Source organism: Lithobates pipiens, unplaced genomic scaffold (genome assembly GCF_037356315.1).
Source record: "Lithobates pipiens isolate NorthernLeopardFrog02 unplaced genomic scaffold, aLitPip1_a1.2 Scaffold_13, whole genome shotgun sequence".
In the NCBI taxonomy this organism is placed as follows: domain Eukaryota; kingdom Metazoa; phylum Chordata; class Amphibia; order Anura; family Ranidae; genus Lithobates; species Lithobates pipiens.
In genome coordinates, this window is record NW_027507718.1 from 94,149,663 (window position 1) to 94,174,325 (window position 24,663).

General features: G+C 41.8%; 1 protein-coding gene across 1 annotated transcript; it reads right to left on the reverse strand.

The window, feature by feature from the left end:
* Positions 1-24: 24 nt before the first annotated feature.
* ALDH1B1 (aldehyde dehydrogenase 1 family member B1) lies at positions 25-11,736 on the reverse strand. Its single transcript, XM_077475277.1, has 2 exons — positions 11,637-11,736; positions 25-4,799 (listed from the first exon to the last, which is right to left on the reverse strand). The coding sequence occupies exon 2, from the start codon at positions 4,790-4,792 to the stop codon at positions 3,245-3,247; it is 1,548 nt and encodes a 515-aa protein (XP_077331403.1). The 5' UTR covers positions 4,793-4,799; positions 11,637-11,736; the 3' UTR covers positions 25-3,244.
* Positions 11,737-24,663: the final 12,927 nt, after the last annotated feature.

Consider the following 24,663-nt stretch of genomic DNA (forward strand, 5'->3'; position numbering starts at 1 on the left):
CAAACACTTTTTTTCACCATTTATTAAAATAGAAAATGTATGCTAATTTATTAACAAATAAATATGTGAATTATGCAAGATAATGACAAGAAAGCATACATGAGAGGAAAGAAATATTAAGGCCATATGCAGTTTACAGTAATATAAAATTACTTCTAACATCTACCACTTTCATTTTCATTAAACAATACAATTCCAAAAAATGGTAAAATTTAGATGGAAAAAAAAGATCAATAAAGTAGCTGTTACGAGTAATCTGTCACGAGTAAAAAAAGAATATGTCATTTCATTTAAATATCCTTATTAGCTGCATTCACATGAATAGAATTTTTGTGGAATGTGTAAATCATTTCATCTCAATTAATGTTTTAGCAGAAGAGATGCTTTTGCCAACCCAAGCCCAAAGCTGGCAGTGCTCAGTGTAGGACTGTATGACGTTGCCGCTGATATTTCGGTTACCAGTATTGTACGTCTGCCTGTTTGGGTGTTCTGAATAGAAGTTGTGTTAATAGGTTGAGAATTAGGGGATAAAATGTCCTGCATGGCTACAGCTACAGGTTCACTTTACTGCCACTCTCCCCAGGTACACATATTCACCAACCTTTCACTCTGCTTTTGCTGCCAGGAGATAATAGTGTAAGCTCCAAATTGTGCGATAGATGTCTGAGCAGCCAATCACCAAGCACCAGTGCCACCACAAGGGAGGAAGTACAGTAAGTCACATCCTGTACCCAAAAGTATAGAAAACACTTCTTTACTCCCAGGGGCTGAATTGAGAGGTGGGGGAGAGGAAGGGACGACTGTGTGCAATTGTGGGGAGGGGGGCAGCAGTTAGGAGAACTTGTTTCTTTGCCCTACATAGACAAAGCATAGGTTTACTTTAAGGTTTAGGTTTAAGTTCTAGTGGATTAAACATGCCTCCCAACTTTTTGAGATAGGAATGAGGGACACCTATCAGCAAAAGTATGCAGGCATAGGACACACCCCTTTCAACGCCCCCTTAAAGGAGAATTGTACAAAAAAAAAAGATTGGTTAAACCCACAAGTGATTTTTTTTTACCACTACTATTTCTTTATATTGGTTCTTGGAATTTACAAATGCAGCAATTTAGAAATCATTTAGGTTTAGGGCTGGAAAACACTTTTTTGATAAAAAAATGCATTTTATATACAATGTTATAGATCAGACCAAAATGAGGGACATAACTCCAAATGAGGGACAGTTGGGAGCTAGGGATTAAATGTTGAGATAAGGTCAATTTTATTGGTCCCAGATAGTAAGGATAACGTGCCACAAATTTGTGGCAGTGTTGAATTGTAAGTCTGTTAACTTGCTGCACATTTTCACTGGCAGGTTATACACTTGAAGCACAAGTTCTAGTTGACACTTTTCCAATTTGTAGTAAATTTGCGTGGCAAGTCTCTAGCAAGAGCAAAGTTGCATGGTGAGCCTACATCAAGAGCGCTGCAAGTCACAGTGACCCCTGTGGTGGGATGACTATTGTACAACATAACAGAACCAGAACATGCAGCAGACTTGCAGAATGTTTGCAAAGAAAGTTGATCTGGGGTCATGCAATGCGGACTTGCTGCAATTGTACAACAAACTGAATCCTGGTAAGTCTAGTAATAGCTTAGAAAGTCATTTTCAAACTTGTAGCTCAATTGATTGCTATCTGGGATTAAGTTAAAACTTAGGATCCAAGTTTATCTTAAATGCTAAGGCTTACATTTCAGGGTTAAGGTAGGGTTACAATAAAGTGTTAGGAGGTGTTAAATAGGACTTTAAAGTGTTACTAAACCCAGGAACCTGCATTCACTATATGTAGTCTCCCACAGTTTTAGTAACTATAAACTGCTAAATACCTTTTCTCATCAGCAGTTAGAGCAGTCTTGTGACTTCTATCAGTGTCTGGTTAAATCTTGAAGGAGGAGTTTTAATTCTCCCATGATTGTCCTATGAGGATGAAAATCCTGTGACCTTCTGTTTGGACAGTGCTGATTGACCCTGTGCTGATCACATGCACTTTCCCAAGAAAAAAAAAAACACTATGGCAATGCGCACCAAACTGAGAGTGTGCAGCTTGTCCCCTAGCCACTGTATTATCAGGAGATGGATTGGGAAATCTGGAAGAAGGGAAGAATCAGAGGAGACATGATCAAACAGCCTTTTTACACAATGCAGAGGATTCACCACTTAGGTTACACAGTGAGTATAACAAGCATGCTTTACTGCATATACAGACAAATTTTACTGTTATGGGTTTAGTAACACTTTAACTGTGTAGGATGGCAAGCAGAGAGTGAAGGACAAGTCACCGGTATTTCCTGTGGTCTCCCTGCAGCTGATCTTTTCTAATGGACACATACTATCTCCTTTTTATTGCTATATGGTGCATTGGTATATCTCATTTGTTTGTTACCTCCCCAAAAGACCAGACCTGGATCTCATCTCCAACAATAAAAGTCTCCCAAGGCAAAAATGCCAAACTGCACTCCCCAAACTCATTTTGGCACATCTGGAGTGGAGAATGGTAGGTAGAATGGAGGTGGTATGTGAAAGAGAAGGGTTTGAGCTCAGAGGCACTGTGACCTCTGAGGTAAGGTCTCTGTGACCTCTGTGCCACATTCTGCTGCCTGCAATGATGTCACTTCCTACACAGTGGCTGCTGAAGTGTGGGATAGGAGAGGAGTTCTATGTATTTGCAGCAGTTCCTGGAGCCCAGGACATTGTACTGACACAAATATAAAGCGGTTAGTAATCATCCATCACAAAGCTTGCTAGAAATGGGCTCCAGTAGTTAATCTTCAGTCATATTCAACTCCTGTCTGGCACTTCAGCAGCACAATGAAGACAGTAATTTCACTGCACACTGCAAGCAAATTGAAACTTCAGGGTAGGGCAGTGGCTTTTCAAGGAACAGGTTCAGCAACGTCAGATTGGATTTAAGGTGCACTGTTCCCGGTAGCTTGCTATGCAGTGCCCCTCGTCCCACATGAAAAACTGCAACTGTGCCAGCTGCCCTTTCTGTCCCCCTCTCCTTATCTTAGCACTGTGTAGAGTTCAGAAGACCCTCTATGTTGCTAGAGTCCATAGCCATGAATAACCAGGACAGCTGCTAGAACTGTTAATTAAGGTACAGACATGTACTGCAGAGACTTGAGCTTTAGTTCTGAGTAATATGGTAGCTTCAGAGAGGTGTAGGGAGAGTATAGGTTGTTTATTTAAAGATGGACCTATAGTTTATGAGTTCTTTTGGGACATTTTTACTATTACACTTTTTACTTCTGTGTAAGCCTTCAGGCCATCCTCTCCTAACTCTCTTCCATTTCCAGATTCTTTATAGCCCCCAAATGGTGTCTGAGAAGCAACAATATTATAAGTGTTGACCCAGACAGTACCAGCTTGTAAAGACTGTGTTAAATGCATTGCTCTGTCTAAGTCTTTCGTGAATATACCTGCAGCTAGTCCATACCTTGTGCCATTGGCTCTCTCAATTACTTCATCGATTTTCTTAAATTTAATTATTGACTGCACAGGGCCAAATATTTCTTCTCTTGCAATCCTCATGTTGTCATGTACATCAGCAAAAACAGTTGGCTTGATGAAAAATCCTTGATCTCCATATCGGTCTCCACCACTCACAAGTTTAGCACCTTCTTTTTTTCCAATTTTAATATAGTCAAGAATTTTATTGAACTGAACATTATTTATTTGTGGTCCGTGCTCTGTATCTGATTCAAAAGGATTTCCAATCTTTCTTGCTTTTGCTTTCTCGACAGCTTTTTCTAAGAATTCATCATAAATTGATTCTTCAACATATGTTCTAGAACCAGCAGCACAGCACTGACCCATGTTGAAAAACACAGCTTCATGGCATTGTTCTACTGCATGTTCTAAGTTTGCATCTGCCAGGACAATGCAAGGACTTTTTCCACCGAGCTCCAGTGTAACTCTTTTAAGGTTTGATTCACCGGCTGCTTTCTGAATTAGTCGGCCAACATTTGTAGAACCAGTAAATGCTACTTTATCAACATCCATGTGTCTTGCTATTGCTGCACCTGCAGTAGCCCCATAACCTGTTAATATGTTCACCACTCCGGGTGGAAATCCAGCTTCCTTAACCAAAGATGCAATATATAAAGCAGAGAGTGGTGTCTGCTCAGCAACTTTCATAACAACTGTGTTTCCGGTGGCTAGTGCTGGTGCTAGTTTCCAGCACTGCATTATTAATGGGAAATTCCATGGAATAATTTGACCACAAACACCAACAGGTTCAAGTCTGGTGTAGCAAAAATAACTTCCATCCATGGGGATGGTCTTTCCATGACATTTGTCAGCAAATCCTCCAAAATATCGATAAATCTTAATCGTTTCACCAACATCTAAATTATAAGACACCGAAAAAGGTTTACCATTGTCCAGTGATTCAAGAGAGGCCAAGTAGACCCTATCCCTTTCTATTAGGTCTGCAAGGCGATTTAGAAGTTGACCTCTGTGTGAGGCGTCCATAGCACGCCATGGAGATCCCAATCTAAAGGCTTGTTTTGCAGCTTGAACTGCTAAGTCAACATCATCCTTTTCTGCTTCAGCCACGTGAGCAATTATTTCTCCAGTAGATGGGTCCACAGTTGGAAATGTTCTCCCACTAACTGCATTATGCCATTCATTGTTTATGAATAACTTGGTATATCTCACATCTTTTAAAGGCTTCTGCACTTTTGTTACTGAATATGAAGCTACCATGTGACGAAATGTAGAGATATGTTGGTAGGCTTGAATGCGGAACATGGTTTCACTACAAAATAAAACAGTTTTATTAATAAATATGTACACACACACAGTATTTTAATAGCTCCGCTAATGGTCAGCCAAAATATTTATATTTTTTAAATAGTTTTGGATAGGGTGAAGGATGGTCTCCTCAGTTGAAATTTTATGACTATCCAGAGCCTTCTTAGAAAGATTTCCCCTCACTTAATTAAAACCTAGCCTTCCCTTGCAAGAAAAATGCTTATTTATCTTTGTCTGTGTTACCATTTTAGATTTTCCCAACTTTTGGTCTGGTAAAACTGTTGTCTGCAGCAGTGATGGCTGGAGGGTTCTCCTTTTGTGGGGTAGCAAACATGCACCAACCCCCCCCCCCCCCCCACCTGGCAGCGTGGCCCTGACCCTCCTTCGGGACCCGTCAGACCACCCGCGGCACTGACCACAGTGGCACCCACCAGACCTCCCACGGCATTGACCACCTGATGGACCACCCGTGGCACTAACCACCTGTTGGACCACCCGCGGCACTTACACGCTGTGTGGCGGGGTTCTCCTCCTCTCCTGCAGTGGTGCGGCTGTCCTCCTCCTCTCTGTCATTGCGGGCAGCGGTGGCTCCAGTCTCCACTCCTCAGACTTCCTCCCCTGTGTCTCCTCTTCCGCCAAAGTGGGAGGCATCCAATAGGGTTGCCTGGCACTTTGGCCAATCGGGAAAAAGGTCTCGCAGACCTGCCTCCTGATTGGCGGGGAGGAACTGTAGTATGACCATAGCAAAAATTCATTCGCTATCGTCACACAACAGGATGGGATCAGGACGCAGTGCTCTGCGCCCCCGAGCCCACCCTATTTTGAAGCCTATTAGAGCCTCTGGCTCTAATCATGTGCTTCAAAATACACACCCCCGCCAATCCCTGCCATAGTAATTCATGTGTCTGGCGTCCTGAAAGGGGCCAGGCATATGGATAGGGATGGTGGCGTATGTGTGCCCATAATACACGGGCCGCCACTGGTATGCAGGACAGAATGGGAGGGGAAAGCTCTCTAATGGATCTCCACATAGCATAAAAACCAAACATGAGTTCTAAAACTTGCCCACTCTATCCAAAGCAATAAAAAAAAAACGTTGGGTGTGAAACGCATGTTAAACTGTATTTCAACATTTGCATTTAAATGAGAAGAACCAACTATAGGTTTGTTATGTATTCCTATTCACACATTGTATCTAAAAATTGGAAAATATATATCTTAACCTAAATGTTTCTCAAAAGACAGCCTTTAACTATGCATATGTCATACCTGGCTGATGCCCCTGGAAGCTGGAAATAATTGAAGTAAACACCACTACTGAATAGACAAGGTGAACCAACGTAACTATGTATAAAATATCCATACCTGGAATTCATCTTTAAAGAGGAACTGCAGTCTGCTCACATAATTTGTAATAAAAACATTGTTGCCATTCTGTAGCTTCCATCCAACCACTTTGCATATTATTTTATTATTTTATATATACTGTGATTCTGTATCAAATATTCTGCAGAACTGTCCCTCTGGTGAGTCTGGCTGCATCCATTTTAACTGTGGTCAGCTGAAGCTGCTGCCTGTTCACTTCCTGTATTTACACAGACACACAGAGGCACACCTCCAGCTCTGCAGCACTGTAGCTCTCATTGCCCTTCTTATGACTCACCCCCCTCCCTTACAGGCAAACTCTCACGAGAGTGAGAGAAAGAGCTGTGCGTGATGTCATAAGCTTAGGCTTTTTACCAGATAAGAAATAGGAAGTGGGCTGTATAAGGTATTTACTGGCAGAACAAAAAAATGTTTTACTATCCAAAGTTAAAACAACAAGGGCAGAAGAGTTATTGATGGAAAGTTGAAAAAATGACTGAAAGTCTGCATCAAGTGTAATGGCGTGTACATGCGATCGGAATTCCAGACAGAAAAAGGCAGATGAGAGCTTTTCATCAGAAAATGCGATCGTGTGTATGCTCCATTGGAATTTAGCTGTCCGAATTCCCGCCAGCCAAAAATTTATAGCATGTTCTCAATTTTCCTGAAGGAAAAACTTTCTATTGGTAATTCCGATCGTGCGTATGCAATTCCGACATGCCAAAAATCACGCATGCTCAGATTCAACTACGAGACAGAAGCTATTGGCTACTGGCTATTGAACGTCCTTTTTCTAGTTACGTCGTACGTCACCGCGTTATAAATGATCAGAATTTGGTGTGACTGTGTGTAGCCAAGACAGCTTGAGCCGAATTCCGTCGGGAAAACCATCAGAGCTTTTTCCGACGAGAATTCCTATCATGTGTAAGCGGTATTAGGCTACTTTCACACTGGGGCAGGCGGGCGCCAGCGGTAAAGCAGCGATACTTTTAGCGCCACTTTACCGTTGTTTTAGCTGCACTATTTGGGCGCTGGTGGGGTGGTTTTAACCCCCCCACTAGCAGCAAAAAAAGGGTTAAAACCACCTACAAATCGCTGCTGCAGCGGCGGTTTGCCGGCGGTTTGCCAGCAGTTTGGTGGCGCTGCCCCATTGTTTTCAATGGGTAGGGGCTGCTTTAGGAGCGGTGAATACACTGCTCCTACAGAGCTACAAAGATGCAGCTTGCAGGACTTTTTTGACCATCCTGTAAGCACACCGCTCCAGTGTGAAAGCCTGAGGGCTTTCACACTGGAGACACAGGAGAGGCTCTTTACAGGCGTTACACAGTCACTATTTTTAGTGCTGTAGCGGCTGTAAAGTGCCTCAGTGTGAAAGTAGCCTAAAATAGCAACATCAAATATCTGTTTACAAAAAATGCAGTCTGTATTTCTACTCTATTTCTGTATTACTACTTTCCCTCTCCTTTACACAACAAACCTCACTTAACCCCTCCAACCCCCTTCCCTAATCACTAGCCTATAGTTCAATGGAATATATATATATATATATATATATATATATATATATATATATATACCCCAAATTGTAATCAGACATTGACTTGATGGGCGAGAACTGGATAAGAGGCATTATGGAGAGGTCAAGAGACTCAAGTAAGTAAAAGAGTGGATAAGCAGTGTTTTTTTAAATTGTGCAAGGGTGGTAAGACATTGGCAGATCTTTAACTTCCGTGGTGGGTTTTCATATTGAACTACCTGAATTCCGGGGCTTCCAGGGTGATCAGGAAGAAAAAAATAAATGCCTGTAATGTCATATTGTAAAGTTGGAATCAGTAAATGTATTTATATGTTGACAAATTAGGAAGATGGTGTAGGGTATGGTCTGTTTTTATCTCCATATAATGAGCCCAGGCTGGGAAGGCATAGTCATTGATGGAGTGGCCACTGCCAGACTTGTCATTGTTGAAGGAGGGCACACTGAAAGTTAAGCTTTTCAAACACCAGCCTTATGGTAACTTGCAGCGATACACGATACACCCCCCCCCCCCCCAGTTACACATGTATAGCTCTTCAAAAAGTCAGCAAAGGATAAATTACATTGAGCTATGTACATTTTTATTATATGTTCAAAATTATTAAAAATGTTTCCTTATATTGGATAAATGCTACACAAGAGAAGCCATGTCTGTTGTGTTACTCCTGCACGGCGCTGAGGACTTGCAAGCTTACTTTTAAATATGCAGTTGGATAATATGGTAGGTCATGAAACATGGCAAAGGAAAAGATAAGTGAACGTTTCAATACACCATGAGGCTGGTGTTTGAAAAGACTGTGTATATGGGGAGAATTTAATTCAGTTTCAAAAGTTATTGCCATGTGCTCTGCCATCTCTATTGAGTTAAAGCTAACATGGGAACTTATATAGGAGTTAAGATTTATGGGATGTAGCTGACTCTGGAGAAGTGTCTCCCAGTAGTTCCCTTGACATCATTTCACTAACACTACATTACTCCATATATGGAGAATTACGTAACTATAAACCTAAAACAACTTTATTATTAAGGTGCAGCTATGAACTTGCCCTCTTGCAGGGCAGATACGTGCCACATAACTTCCCCACCAATAACCTGGTGACATCCTTTCCTGGGCACTAGAGGTTGGGTCTATCAGCATTGGACCTAATGAATACCTTCCAAATTTTTGAGATGGGAATGAGGGACACGAATAAGCAAAAGTATGCAGGCATAGGACACACCCCTTGCCACGCCCACTTAAAGGAGAATTGTACAAAAAAACAAGACTGGTTAAACCCACAACTGCTTTTTTAACCACTAATATTCCTTTATATTGGCTTTTAAAATTTACAAATGCAGCAATTTAGAAATCAGATGAAAGGTTTAGTACTGGGAAACACTTTTTGATAGATAAAAAGTGCATTTTATATACAAAACTATATAAATCAGACCAAAATGAGGGATGAATGAGGAGGAATGAGGGACATTACTCCAAATCAGGTACAGTCCCTCGAAATCAGGGACAGTCGGAAGCTATGCCTAATGCTATGTGAAGGGAACCACTTTGTAGGCATCTCTTCTCAAAGTATCACAGCTTATGGTCCAGTATCAGCATGGCAGGGACTGCATGCTTGAAATCTTGAAGTGATGGGGGTTGGGAGAAAATGGTCACTTTTTTTTTAAATCTCTATATTATTTTTTTTTAAATTAAACTTTATCTGAACCCTTCATAGTGCTTTGCAAAAACAGCAAATGTGATGAGCCCATTTAATGAAATTGTCAGCAAATGCTCAGCCAACAAATATGTTATAAATATTCTCCTCAATTCACATACTAACATATTTTATGTTATATAATCTAATAACATACTTTTTGCTGACCTACGCAATCAACTCCTGTCCTCAGGGCCCACTAACAGGCCAGGTTTTATGTATTACCTTGGGCAGATGCAGACTAGAATACTGCCTCCTACAGAACACTTGTACACACGGTCGGAGATTCCGACAGAATGTGTCCTATCGGACCGTTTTGTCGGATAATCCGACTGTGTGTGGTCTCCATCGGACTGTTTCCATCGGAGTATCCAATGGACCAAGTTTTCCAACTTGTCCGTAAAATTTTCAGACAAAATGCTCCGATCGGACATACTCCGATCATGTGTAGACTACTCCGACGGACAAAGTGCCACGCATGCTCAGATCAAATTCCTAGACCCAAACTATTGGCTACTAGCCTGAACGTAGTCCCGTCCTAACAAAATAACATCATCACGTTATGTACAATTGGATTTTCCGACAACTTTGTCCGACCGTGTGTATGCAACAGTTTCGGACAAAATCCGTCAGACAAAATCCGTCGGACAAAATCCAACGGATTTGGTTGTCAGAATGTCCAATCGTGTGTACAAGGGCTTAAACTCCTGCTGATCACAAAATCAGGAAGGCGTAGTTCACGGTTCCAACAAGGTGCTCTGTGCAAGAAGAATGGCTGCTGCCATTCTGCAAATACCCTCAGGATATTGGGGGAGATTTACTAAAATGTAAGCGTGCAAAATCTGGTGCAGCACTACATAGAAACCAATCAGCTTCCAGGTTTTATTGTCAAAGCTTAATTGAACAAGCTGCAGTTAAAAGCTCCTTGGCTACCATGCACAGATGCACCAGGTTCTGAGTGCTCCAGTTTTTGTAAGTCTCCTCCAATATCCTGAGGGTATATGAAGAATAGCAGCAGCCATTCTTCTTGCACAGAGCACCTTACCTTGTTGGAACCGTGAACTACGCCTTGCTGAATTTGTGATCAGCACTGCCTCCTACTGACCGCAATTCACATGAAAATTTTGGTGAAATATACATGACAATATATTTAAAAAGCAACATATTTTTAACATCATTTTAATATAAAAAGTTTTTTTTTTGATCACTTGATTAGAAATGATACACACTAATATTTGATGACACAAATGACCTTGATACCATAACATTCTAAGATACATATAACATATTTTATGTTATATAATCTGATAACATACTTTTTGGTGACCTATGCAATTAACTCCTGTCCTCAGGGCCCACTAACAGGCCAGGTTTTATGTATTACCTTAAGGAGATGCAGACTGGAATACTGAAAATTATATCACCTGTGATCTATTTTAGTTATCTTGCAAACCTGGCCTGTTAGTGGGCCCTGAGGACAGGAGTTGATGACCACTGACCTACGCCATTAAAATAAAGGTTACGACATTTCTCAATTTCTATAGGTTAGTATATGACAGGGATCTGCAATGAGTGGACCTCTGGCTGTTGCAGAACTACAAATCCCATGAGGCATAGCAAGACTCTGACAGCCACAAGCATGACACCCAAAGGCCGAGGCATGATAGGACTTGTAGTTTTGCAACAGCTGGAGGTCCGCTAATTGCAGATCCCTGGTATATGGGATTGCCTGACACATAAACATTACCTAAACCTAAACATTACCTTTCTAAGTAGTGTATCTAAGCTTATGAATCCATTGTATGAGCACGTTACACAGCGTTAGCCTCTGGTGCAAGCAATAGCCTGTTTAAATTCTAACCATAAACCTAAACTTCATTCTAACTCAAAGATAATCTTAACAGCCCCGTAGATAAGTGTTGCCATGGCTGCATGGACACTTACTGATGTGATCTTTGACCTGACAGTCAAAAGATGTCTTCAATACAAACGGTTACTTTTATACTTTCTTTGTGATGCTAAAAGAAGCTGGCCGTGTAATAACATGTTCAATTAGGCACTGAACAAGAAAAATGTAGAAGCATTAACGTTCCCTATGCGTATCCCAGGAAAACACATCACCACAAAGCAAACTGAGCAGTTTCCTGCAGCTGTCCACTGCTTTGTTGAGATAGCGAACGTCATTTTTTTTTTTTTTTATGAAATATACAGATTGAAAAGGAAATAAGTATGCTGTACGGAAACACTTACCAAAATAAAAGTCCAGCTGCAGAATAAATGTTTCATTCAGGGCTCATTTATGTCGCACAGCTCAGTCGTTTTTTTCAGTAATCAGTGTAAAAAGGGAGGAGAATTTCAGGTTTCCTCCTCCTCCCCCATGTTACGTGCATAATCCAGCACAAAAGAACAGTAACGCCAATCAGCTCTGCCACTTGTCTCTGTTTACAATGAAACAATTGTTTGGACAGTAATTTGTTACAAGGATGTCTTATTAGTTAGTGGGTCTTGAGGACAGGATAGAGATCTCTGTACCAGTGGTTGGGACAGCATGTACAGTACCTTAAGAAAATTCATACCCCTTGAAATTTTCTACATTACAACTAAAAACGTAAATGTATTTTATTGTAATTTTATGTGATGGACCAACATAAAGTGGCACATAATCGTGAAGTGGAAGAAAAACGCTGAATGGTTTTAATTTTTTTTTACAAATAAATATCTGAAAAGAGTGGCGTGCATTTGTATTCAGCCCCCTTCACTCCGATACCCCTAACTAAAATATAGTGGAACCAATTGCCTTTAGAAGTCACCTAATTAGTAAATAGAGTCCACCTGTGTGTAATTTAATCTCAGTATAAATACAGTTGTTCTGTGAAGCCTTCAGAGGTTTGTTAGAGAACTTTAGTGAACAAACAGCATGGTGAAGGCCAAGGAACACACCAGACAGGTCAGGGATAAAGTTGTGGCGAAGTTTAAAGCAGGGTTAGGTTATAACAAAACATCAAAAGCTTTGAACATCTCACAGAGCACTGTTCAATCCATCATCTGAAAATGAAAAGAGTATGGCACAACTGCAAACCTACCAAGACATGGCCGTCCACCTAAACTGAGAGACCAGGCATTAATCAGAGAGCCAAGATGAGCCAAGAGGCCCATGTTAACTCTGTAGGAGCTGTAGAGATCCACAGCTCAGGTGGGAGAATCTGTCCACAGGACAACTATTAGTCTTGCCCTCCACAAATCTGGCCTTTGTGGAAGAGTGGCAAGAAGAAAGCCAATGTTGCAGCTTGCAAGAAGCCATGTGGGAGACACAGCAAACAGGTGGCAGAAGGTGCTCTGTGTGGTCAGATGAGACCAAAATTTAACTTTTTGGCCTGAAAGCACCCTGAATACTCCACTCCTACTGTGAAACATGGTGGTGGCAGCATCATGTTGGGGGATGCTTTTCTTCAGGGACAGGGGAGTTGGTCAGAGTTAATGGGAAGATGGATGGAGCCAAATAGAGGGCAATTTTAGTTAGGAAACCTGTTAGAGTCTGCAAAGGACTTGAGACTGGGGCAGAGGTTCACCTTCCAGCAGGGTAACGACCATATTGCAGTGAAAGGTGGTATTGACTCAGGGGGACTGTATACAAATGTAGGCCACACTTTTCAGATATTTATTTGTACAAAATTTGAAAAACATTTATCATTTTCTTTCCACTTTGTTATATGCCGCTTTGTGATGGTCTAACACATACAATTTTAATAAATAATATTTACACTTTTTCTTGTAACATGAAAAAATATTGAAAATTTCAAGGGGTACGAATACTTTTTGAAGGCACTGTAGTTGATTTGTCAGAGCACTGAGATATTTGCTTCCAAAAGAGAATATCTGTCCCTGTACGCATGTAAACGCTTAGTTGCCTGGTGACCAGTAGGGATGAGCCGAACACCGCCCGGTTCGGTTTGAACATGCGAACAGTCAAAAAATCTGTTAGAACACGTGAACATCGTTAAAGTCTATGGGACACGAGCACGAATAATCAAAAGTGCTAATTTTAAAGGCTTTTATGCAAGTTATTGTCATAAAAAGTGTTTGGGGACCCGGGCCCTGCCCCAGGGGACATGTATCAATGCAAAAAAAAGTTTTAAAACGTCCATTTTTTTTCAGGAGCAGTGATTTTAATAATGCTTAACCACTTAACAACCGGCCCATAGCCGAATGATGGCTACAGGGCGGTTGCTTAACTCTGGGAGGCCGTCATATGATGTCCTTCCAGAATTCCGCTCTCGCGCGCCCCCTGGGTCGCACACTCGAGAGCATCCGTTTACCTCCGTTTACCATCGCAGCCGTTTACCTTGTGTTCGAGAGGTAAACGGCTCCCCCGGCTGCCCCCTCCTGCCGCCCTCCGGTGCTTCTACCGACTCGCCAATGCGATCAAAGCCAGAATAATTTTTTTGTTTTTGTTTCAGGCTTCCCAGCCTAGAGGTGAAATGTGGGGTCTTATTGATCCCATATCTCACTGTAAAGAGGACCTGTCATGCCATATTCCTATTACAAGGGATGTTTACATTCCTTGTAATAGGAATAAAAGTGATAAAATAATGATTTTTGGGGAAAAAAATGTCAAACTAAAATAAATAAAGTAAAATGAACAATAAAAATATTTTTTTTTTAAAGCACCCCTGTCCCCATGCAGAAGCGAACGCATATGTAAGTCCCGGCCACATATGAAAATGGTGTTCAAACCACACGTGAGGTATCGCTGTGAACGTTAGAGTGAGAGCAATCATTTTGGCCCTAGACCTCCTCTGTAACTTGAGTAACATGTAACCAGTAAAAAAATGTCAAGCGTTGCCTATGGAGATTTTTAAGTAGCGATGTTTGGCGCCATTCCACGAGCGTGTGCAGTTTTGAAGGGTGACATGTTAGGTATCTATTTACTCAGCGTAACTTCATTTTTCACATTATGCAAATCATTGGGCTATCTTTACTGTTTTTTTTTTTGTTTTTAAGCACAAAACTGTTTTTTCCCCCCAAAAAAAAAGCGTTAGAAGAATTGCTGCGCAAATACTGTGTAAAATAAAAAGTTGCAACGACCACCATTGTATTCTCTAGGGTCTTTGCAAAAAAAAAAAAATATATAATGTTTTGGGGTTCTATGTAATTTTCTAGCAAATAAATGATGATTTTTACATGTAGGAGAGAAATGACAGAATTGGCATGGGTGCGCCCTGCATGTTGGCCTCTGTATGTGGCCACGCTGTGTAAAAGTCTCACACATGTGGTATCGCCATACTCAGGAGTAATAGCAGAATGTGTTTTGGGGTGTAATTTGTGGTATGCATATGCTGTGTGTGAGAAATAACCTGATAATATTGTGAAGAAAAAAAAAAAAAGGAAAAAAAATCTTGATTTTGCAAAGAATTGTGGGAAAAAATTACAACTTCAAAAAAATCATCATGCCTCTTATTAAATGCCTTGGAATGTCTTCTTTGGGGTATTTGTACTTTTCTGGCATGTTAGGGTCTCAAGAAATGAGATAGGCCGTCAGTGCTTCAGGTGTGATCAATTTTCAGATAATGGCACCATAGCTTGTGGACTCTATAACTTTCACAAAGACCAAATAATATCCACCAATTTGTACTTATTTTTACCAAAGATATGTAGTGGTATAAATTTTGGCCAAAATTTATGAAGAAAAATTACTAATCTGCTAAATTTTATAACAGAAACGAAGAAAAATTCATTTTTTTTACAGAATTTTCGGTCTTTTTTCTTTTATAGCACAAAAAATAAAAAACCAAGAGGTGATTAAATACCACCAAAAGAAAGCTCTATTTGTGTGAAAAAAAGGACAAAAATGTCATATGGGTACAGTGTTGCATGACTGAGTAATTGTCATTCAAAATGTGACAGCACCGAAAACTGAAAATTGGCCTGGTTATTAAGGGTGTTTAAGTGCCCAGTGGTCAAGTGGTTAAAGTGAAACAATAAAAGTGTAACATTCCTTTACATTTCGTACTGGGGGGGGGGGTGTGTCTATAGTATCCCTGTAAAGTGGCGCATTTTCCCCATGTTTAGACAATCTAAGAGCAAAATGAAATTTCTGAAGGAAAAAAAGTCATTTAAAGCTATAATGAATTCAAAGTCGGTCCCGGCAGTACACATAAAAGTCATTGAAAAAAAAAAGCCATAGGATTCCCCCACAGAGGAACCTCGAACCAAATTTTTTTTAAAAAATGCATAGGGGTCCCCCCAAATTCCATACCAGGCCCTTCAGGTCTGATTTGGATATTAAGGGGAACCCTGCACCAACATTTAAAAAAAAAACGGCGTGGGGGTCCCCCTCAAAATCCATACTAGACCCTTCAGGTCTAGTATGGATTTTAAGGGGAACCCCGTGCCACAATTTAAAAAAAAAAAGGTGTGGGCCACCCAAAAATCCATACCAGACTTTTATCCAAGCACGCAACCTGGCAGGCCACAGGAAAAGAGGGGACGAGAAAACCCCCCCACTGAACCATACCAGGCCACATGCCTTAAACATGGGGAGGGTGCTTTGGGGTAGACCCCCCAAAGCACCTTGTCCCCATGTTGATGGGGAGAAGGACCTCATCTCCTCATCCCCACAACCCTTGCCTGGTGGTTGTGGGGGTCTACAGGGGGCTTATCGGAATCTGGAAGCCCCCTTTAACAAGGGGACCCCCAGATCTCTCCCCCCGTGTGAATTGGTAACGGGGTACAAATGTACCCCTACAATTTCACAAAAAAAGTGTCAAAAATGTTAATAAAGACAATAGCTGGTATTTGTCAATTCCTTTATTAATGTCTTCTTCTTTCCCCACTTCTTCTACCTTCTTCTGTTCTTCCTTCAGTTTTCTTCTTCTGCTTCCATCTTGTTCTTCCCCTGCTTCTTCCTCTATCTTCCTCTGCTTCTTCCTCTGGTCTTCTCATCCGACACCTTCCATGGTGTCAGAGGGGGCGGGGTCACTCGTTTACGTAAACGGGTGACCCCGTCCCCCTTGGACACAAGGGGAAAGCCATAGGGGAGTCCCCATTCGTCATATATAAAAGCTGTCACCTGAACAGAAGCGTCACACAGTGGGAGACTCCCAATGAAGCGCATCATCTGGAGGACGAAGCGGGGAATAAGAAGCCAGAGAAAGATCTCGGGCGAGAAGACTGGAGGAAGAAGCAGAGGAAGATAGAGGAAGAAGCAGGGCAAGAACAAGATGGAGGAAGAAGAATAAAACCAAAGGAAAAACAGAAGAAGATGGAAGAAGAAGCGGGGAAAGAAGAAGACATTAATAAAGGAATTGTCAAATACCGGCTATTGTCTTTATTACAAGGTGCTTTGGGGGAGCTACCCCAAAGCACCCTCCCCATGTTGAGGGCATGTGGCCTGGTATAGTTCAGGAAGGGGGGGAGGCGTTCTCTCATCCCACATCTTTTCCTGCAGCCTGCCAGGTTGCATGCTTGGATGAAGGTCTGGTATGGATTTTTGGGGGGCCCCACACACATTTTTTTTTAAATGGTGCAGGGTTCCCCTTAAAATCCATACCAGACCTGAAGGGTCTGGTAGGGATTTTGAGGGGGACCCCCACGCCATTTAAAAAAAAAATGGTGCAGGGTTCCCCTTAATATCCAAACCAGACCTGAAGGGCCTGGTATGGAATTTGGCGGGACCCCTATGAATTAAAAAAAAAAAATTAGTTCAGGGTTCCTCTGTGGGGGAATCCCATGGCGTTTTTTTCAATGACTTTTATGTGTATTGCCTGGACTGACAATTCATTATAGCTGCGAGTAGTTTTAAATTACTTTTTTTCCTTCAGAAATGTAATTTTGCTCTCAGACTGTTCTAAACATGGGAAAAATGCACCACTTTACAGGCATACTATAGTCATCCCCCAGGTACGAAATTTAAAGGAATATTACACTTTTATTGTTTCACTTTAAGCATTATTAAAATCACTGCTCCCGAAACAACAGCCATTTTTTAAACTTTTTTTTGCATTGATACATGTCCCCTGGGGCAGAACCTAGGTCCCCAAACACTTTTTATGACAATAACTTGCATCTTAACCTTTAAAATTAGCACTTTTGATTTCTCCCACAGACTTTTAAGGGGTGTTCCGCGGCTTTTGAATTTGCCATGTACACCCCAAATTGTTTGCTATTTGGCAAACAGGCGAACAGTCAATGTTCAAGTCGAACTCATGTTCGACCCAAACATAAAGCCCATCCCTAGTGACATACAGCCCCAGCTTCCCATTGATTTGTTCAGACAGGTGTGTGCAACACCTGTGAGTACTGGATGCAGATATCTTTTTTACAGTGTATGGCCCTCTGGACTAGATCAGTCAATGCAGAAAGTGGGGACATTACCTGGAAAGTATTTTGCAGGCTCCATCTAAGGCCATTTTATACCACAGTGCTCACCTTATCATGCACATTGACATGCATTGCTTGATCCACATTTTGTTATACCCAATAATTTCTTTTGAGTCTTCAATAAGTGTCAACACACCAGAAAATATACCTGACACTTGTTTCCTAATACACCGTAACATTCAAATGTTTTTAGATGTAGTGGTGCACAAAGTGTCAGATGCTGATAATGATGTTGTTTATTGTCTAGCTGCATTAGAAATGAATGGGAGGACCTTCAAAATACATATACAACGCATGAGTCCAACATGATTCTTGAAGATGGCCTAAAACAGGGATCTCCAAACCTTTCAAAGGGCCAGTTTTCTGTCCTTCAGACTTAAAGGGGACTGGATTGTGGCCATTGGGGGTAGAAAATGTCCTGGGCCCTGCATCGGTGAGGGTAAACATGGCCTCAATGTTAGTGATCAATAGAAGGAGGAGTAGTGCCCAATCACTGGTATCAGTGAAAGAAATAGTGTCCCATTGTTGGTGTCAGTGGGAGGAATAGTACCTCTTATCATATGAAAGAATAGCACACCAAGGGCCACGTAAACGCTAGCAAAAGGCAGTATCCGGCCCTCGGGCAGTTATTTGGAGTCCCCTGGCTTAAAACACCAATATTATGAAAAAATTTATATTCTGATTTCTGACTACACTATGCAAGCTGATCCCCGTAATGGTGCTGCATCATTTTTTTATTTCATATGTCTCTCAATTGAAATATGAAGATCAAGCTGTTCAGCAGAAGTCACATGGGTCAGTGCAAACTATATCACTAATGGCATACCAATCACTCTTTTTTAAACAGAAAGGTTTATTAAGGTTTTTACTTGACAGTAGATAAAGATAAGGCACATTGAGTATGAATCACAACATTGCATGTACACAACGTTTGTGGCAATGAAGTATACAGATAGTTATTGTGTATTTTTATATGCCATGAGTACTATAAAAATCATGGATCAATGTTTTCAATATTCTGAAATAATATTAAAGGGCGATAGGGGTATTGTAAGGAAGATTTAGTGGTGTGTCTCAAAGTGATCCTAAGGGAAAAATAAATCTGGAAAGAGAAGGAAAAAAGATGGAATAAATGGAGTAAGGCAGGTAACTTCAGAGTTTGAATGGGCTACCTGTAATCCCCAATAAAGATTATTGACTTAGATCATGGAACTGTGCAGTACCCAAGAAGTTGACCCAGATGTTCCATGCAGCCATATACAGTGAAAAAGTATTAACATTTTCCACATTTTGTTATGTTATAACCAAAAAAATAAATACAAATAAATATCTCTGGGGCCCCTGTACGATGTAAGTTATTACAAAACGTGTAGGGCGGAGCGACACGCTGATGTCACCTCGTGCTCCATTCGCTTACCCAAAAGGACGGGTTGTCTGTGTACCGGCCAACACATCAAATTTCAGGCTCTGTTTTAACTGCAACATTGTAAGTGTGTTACTTTCTTTTAAACAATAAATATTTATAAAGTTTTTCACCATATGGAGCTTTTCTAATTTTATGTACCACATATATCTGTATGATGGTCTGACTGGCTGTGAGGTGGTTGCCAAGAATCCGTGATTGTGCCTGCTGTCTTTTGGAGCCAAGCTGTAATTCACTTTTTGTATTCCTCGATCCTCCGTTATGGGGGGTCACAGTGATTTGGTAAGAGTTTATTTCCTGCTGGTTTAGTGGTTGATTCAACACGGTTCCTGTTCATAGAGTTTTGAAGACGTCTTTTTTACAATTATATGGATGTTTATTTTACAGTGCACTGGTGTTTATTGCCATTGTTCATAATTTTTTGATTTGGAATTAGTTTATTTTTTTATTTTGTACACTTTATAGATTATATGTGTTTTTTTTCCCATTTTCATGAACATTTATGTGTACTTTCTATTTGATTCATAATTTGTGGACACAATTTTTTGAATCACAACAATTAGTTCAATATCAATTTTTTTATTGATTGTCATTCAAACTGCAAACCTACCAAGACATGGCCGTCCACCTAAACTGACAGGCCGGGCAAGTGAAGCATTAAACAGAGAAGCAGCCAATAGGCCAATGTTTTTTCTGACGGAGTTCCGCTTGCATACACATGATCACACCAAAGTCTGATCATTTGGAACATGGTGACGTACATGTATGACGGGACTAGAAAAAGGACGTTAAATAGCCAGTAGCCAATAGCTGCCCTTGCGTAGTTTTTGATCCGTCAGAATAGCATACAGACGAGAGGTTTTCCCGATAGGAATTGATTCTGTCGAAAAGATTTAAAACATGTTCTATTTCTAGGTCCATCAGAATTTTTGAAAGAAAAAGTTGGAAGCCCACACATGATCGAAATATCAGATGAAATTATTCCGTCTGACCTTTTCTGACGGAAAGTCCTGTCATGTGTATGCGGCATTAGAATGGCCCAGTCCAGACCTAAATCCAATTGATAATTTGTGGCAAGACTTGAAAATTGCTGTTCACAGATGCTCTTCATCCAATCTAACAGAGCTTGAGCTGTTTTGTAAAGAAGAATGGGCAAAATATTCACTCTCTAGATGTGCTAAGCTGGTAGAGACATACCCAAAAAGACAGCTGTAATTGCAGTGAAAGGTGATTCTACAAAGTTTTGATTTGGGGGGCTGAATACAAATGCAAACCACACTTTTCAGATATTTATATGTAAAAAATTTCGAAAACCATTTATAATTTTCCATCTACTTCACAATTATGTGCCACTTTGTGTTAGTCTATCACATAAAATCCCAATAAAATACATTTATGTTTTTGGTTGTAACATGACAAAATGTGGAAAATATTAATTTTTCAATGCATATGGATTAGCTTTCATGATGCAGTACACGCATTATGGGTGTGTAATCTCCCTGACCCATTCCAAAACAGTTTGAGCATTAGACACCTTTGGTAGATTACTGCTCATTCTGCCAGTAAGAAAAATCAAGAATACCTTTCTTAGCTTTGGAGATAGGGCCTGAAATCAGTGAGAGAATGTGGCCTCAGGGTACAAGTATGAGTAAAGGGGGCAGCTTTGGCATGTGCCATTGTTAATAAAAACAGGTTCCAATAAGGAGCCATCAGCGGGTTTTCTAACTGTTAGCCCTTGTACACACGGTCGGAGATTCCGACAACCAAATCCGTGTAATTCCAACGGATTAATTCCAGAAGAGGTCCGGAAGGGATGTTGCATACACACGGTCGGACTAAGTTGTTGGAAAATCCGATTGTACATAATGTGATGACGTTATTTCGTTATGACGGGACTACGTTCAGGCTAGTAGAAAATAGCTTTGGTCTAGGAATTTGATCTGAGCATGCGTGGCACTTTGTCCGTCGGAGTAGGCTACACATGATCGGAGTATGTCCGATAGGAGCATTTTGTCGGAAAATTTTACCGGCAAGTTGGAAAACTTGGTCAGTCGGATATTCCGACGGAAACAGTCCGATGCAGACCACACACAGTCGGAGTATCCGACAAAACGGTCCGATAGAAAACATTCCATCGGAATCTCCGACCGTGTGTACAAGGGCTTAGGCAGTCATAGTGAGCCATGATTTTGTCAAGAAGTATAGTTGGGATGCCAACTCCACACTCCACTCTATTCTCCAAAGGCTGTGAGCTGCCTTCACCAATTCAAACCACATTCTTTTTCAGAGCATACAACAGTGCCAGCTAGGAAAGGGGCGAGAAGAGCGATTGCGCCCAAACCCCTCCTGAACCATACAAGGCCACATGCACTCAACATAGCTGGCTGCCTTTGGGGCATGTTTGGCTCAGCCCAATACCAACCACAAAGCACCTTGTACTCACTAGTTTAAAGGGTTTTTCCATATTCCGTAAAGCCCCCTGTCTGGAGCCCCTAGCCTAGGGTTGTGTGGAAGAGGCCCTTGCCCCCCTGAATATGGGAACAAGGTGGTTGACTTTTGGGATGCTTAAGCCCCTCTTGCTCCCCTTTCATGGAATGGCTTTCTGTGTGTTTTGTTAGGGCTTTTGTTAGTGTGTGGGAGAGGAACAATATTTTTGAGTTTGGGGTGGTATTTCTCACGTGGGGGTTCTCATTTTAAGCCTTAACAGACCCAAATGGCCTTGTATGTATTTGGGGGGCAGGCAATTTTTTTGTTTTGGGTTAAAATCTTGTAGCTACAATGTAGATTTGTAAGTTTTCTCTAAAGTCGTACATCTTTACTATTTAAGTATCTTAAATTACACTCCCCCCCACATGATACTACTTCAGGAGAAGCACCTTATGGGCGACAAACTATTGGCACTAAAGAACCCGTGGATCCAGAGAGCCTTCCATGCCTCCTATTCCACCTATGCCAGGGGGGTCTTGGTGCTGATCAGCAAATCCTTTCCATTTGTAGTGGAACAGATTCACACCGACCCTCAGGGCAAATATGTGATACTAGTTTTGACAGTGTGGGGCACGAGATACATTGTGGTAAATATATACATCCCTCCTCCCTTCTCAACATCCAGCTTATACACTATCCTGGATAGTGATGGCCGAACGGTTCGCCCGGCGGTCGTTTCGCGGCGAATTTCCGACTTTCGCCGTCCGCGGGTTCGAACGCCTTTTTCCGTCGTTCGCCCCGGCGGACTTACGTGTTTAATGTATACAAGAACTTTAACCTTTCGTGACACGTTTATCATGTGTTACAGGACAACCAATTGAGACATGACAGCTCATGGACACTTGGACATTCCCCCTAACCTATAAATACACCCGATCCGGTGGCCATTTTACATTCTTTCTTCTGTCACTGTAGGGAAAGGATCCTGTGTGGAGTAGGGACAGAGAAAACGCTAGCTATTTGGTACACAAAAGTTCTTTTCAGGACTGGTATAGGTGTTAGGTCAGCAGCCTGAGTTTCTTTTGTCAGTTTAGATAAAGGGACAGAGCGCTGTATGCTGCTATTTTAGGGACAGCTCAGCCAGATTAGTCTTTCTTCATCATCATCATCATCATCATCATTAGCTGTTACTATCAGGTCCACAAAAGAGCTGTTCCAGCTAATCGTTCCAGCCTACTCTTTTTTGCCAATTTGTATAGGGACAGGCAGGAAGCAGTGTGTCAGGCAGTGAGGATAATTTTAAAGACTTGCTGTTACTATTAGTTCCACAAAGGTTCTTTTCAGGACTGGTATCAGTGGTACGGTAATAGGCTTGTACACGTATAATATTCTTTCTTCCAAATATAGAAAGAATATTATACTTGACTGCTGCCCTTCTGCTGCAGTCTGCTAATCATTCACAACTCACTTGTTCCACAAAAGTTCTTATAAGGACTGGTAACTTGGTCTGTCTAGGGTGCTACGGTACATAGGCTTGGGTGCGGTACAGTCTGCTGTTCTGTAAGGACCGCTATCGGTCCACAATAGATAGGGTTGCCGTGCACTACTGCTGACCGCTGCCCTATACTGCAGCAGTCCTTCAGCGGTATAGGGACTGACGCACAGTCTGCTAAACACTAATACACAACCTGCTTGGTCCACAAAAGTTCTTATAAGGACTGGTAACTTGGTATAGGGTGCTACGGTACATAGGCCTGAGTGCGTTACAGTCTGCTGTTCTGTAAGGACCGCTATCGGTCCACAATACATAGGGTTGCCGTGCACTACTGCTGACCGCTGCCCTATACTGCAGCAGTCCTTCATTGGTATAGGGACTGACGTACAGTCTGCTAATCACTAACACACAACCTGCTTGGTCCACAAAAGTTCTTATAAGGACTGGTAACTTGGTATAGGGTGCTACGGTACATAGGCCTGAGTGCGTTACAGTCTGCTGTTCTGTAAGGACCGCTATCGGTCCACAATACATAGGGTTGCCGTGCACTACTGCTGACCGCTGCCCTATACTGCAGCAGTCCTTCATTGGTATAGGGACTGACGTACAGTCTGCTAATCACTAACACACAACCTGCTTGGTCCACAAAAGTTCTTATAAGGACTGGTAACTTGGTATAGGGTGCTACGGTACATAGGCCTGAGTGCGTTACAGTCTGCTGTTCTGTAAGGACCGCTATCGGTCCACAATACATAGGGTTGCCGTGCACTACTGCTGACCGCTGCCCTATACTGCAGCAGTCCTTCAGCGGTATAGGGACTGACGCACAGTCTGCTAAACACTAACACACAACCTGCTTGGTCCACAAAAGTTCTTATAAGGACTGGTAACTTGGTATAGGGTGCTACGGTACATAGGCCTGAGTGCGTTACAGTCTGCTGTTCTGTAAGGACCGCTATCGGTCCACAATACATAGGGTTGCCGTGCACTACTGCTGACCGCTGCCCTATACTGCAGCAGTCCTTCATTGGTATAGGGACTGACGTACAGTCTGCTAATCACTAACACACAACCTGCTTGGTCCACAAAAGTTCTTATAAGGACTGGTAACTTGGTATAGGGTGCTACGGTACATAGGCCTGAGTGCGTTACAGTCTGCTGTTCTGTAAGGACCGCTATCGGTCCACAATACATAGGGTTGCCGTGCACTACTGCTGACCGCTGCCCTATACTGCAGCAGTCCTTCATTGGTATAGGGACTGACGTACAGTCTGCTAATCACTAACACACAACCTGCTTGGTCCACAAAAGTTCTTATAAGGACTGGTAACTTGGTATAGGGTGCTACGGTACATAGGCCTGAGTGCGTTACAGTCTGCTGTTCTGTAAGGACCGCTATCGGTCCACAATACATAGGGTTGCCGTGCACTACTGCTGACCGCTGCCCTATACTGCAGCAGTCCTTCATTGGTATAGGGACTGACGTACAGTCTGCTAATCACTAACACACAACCTGCTTGGTCCACAAAAGTTCTTATAAGGACTGGTAACTT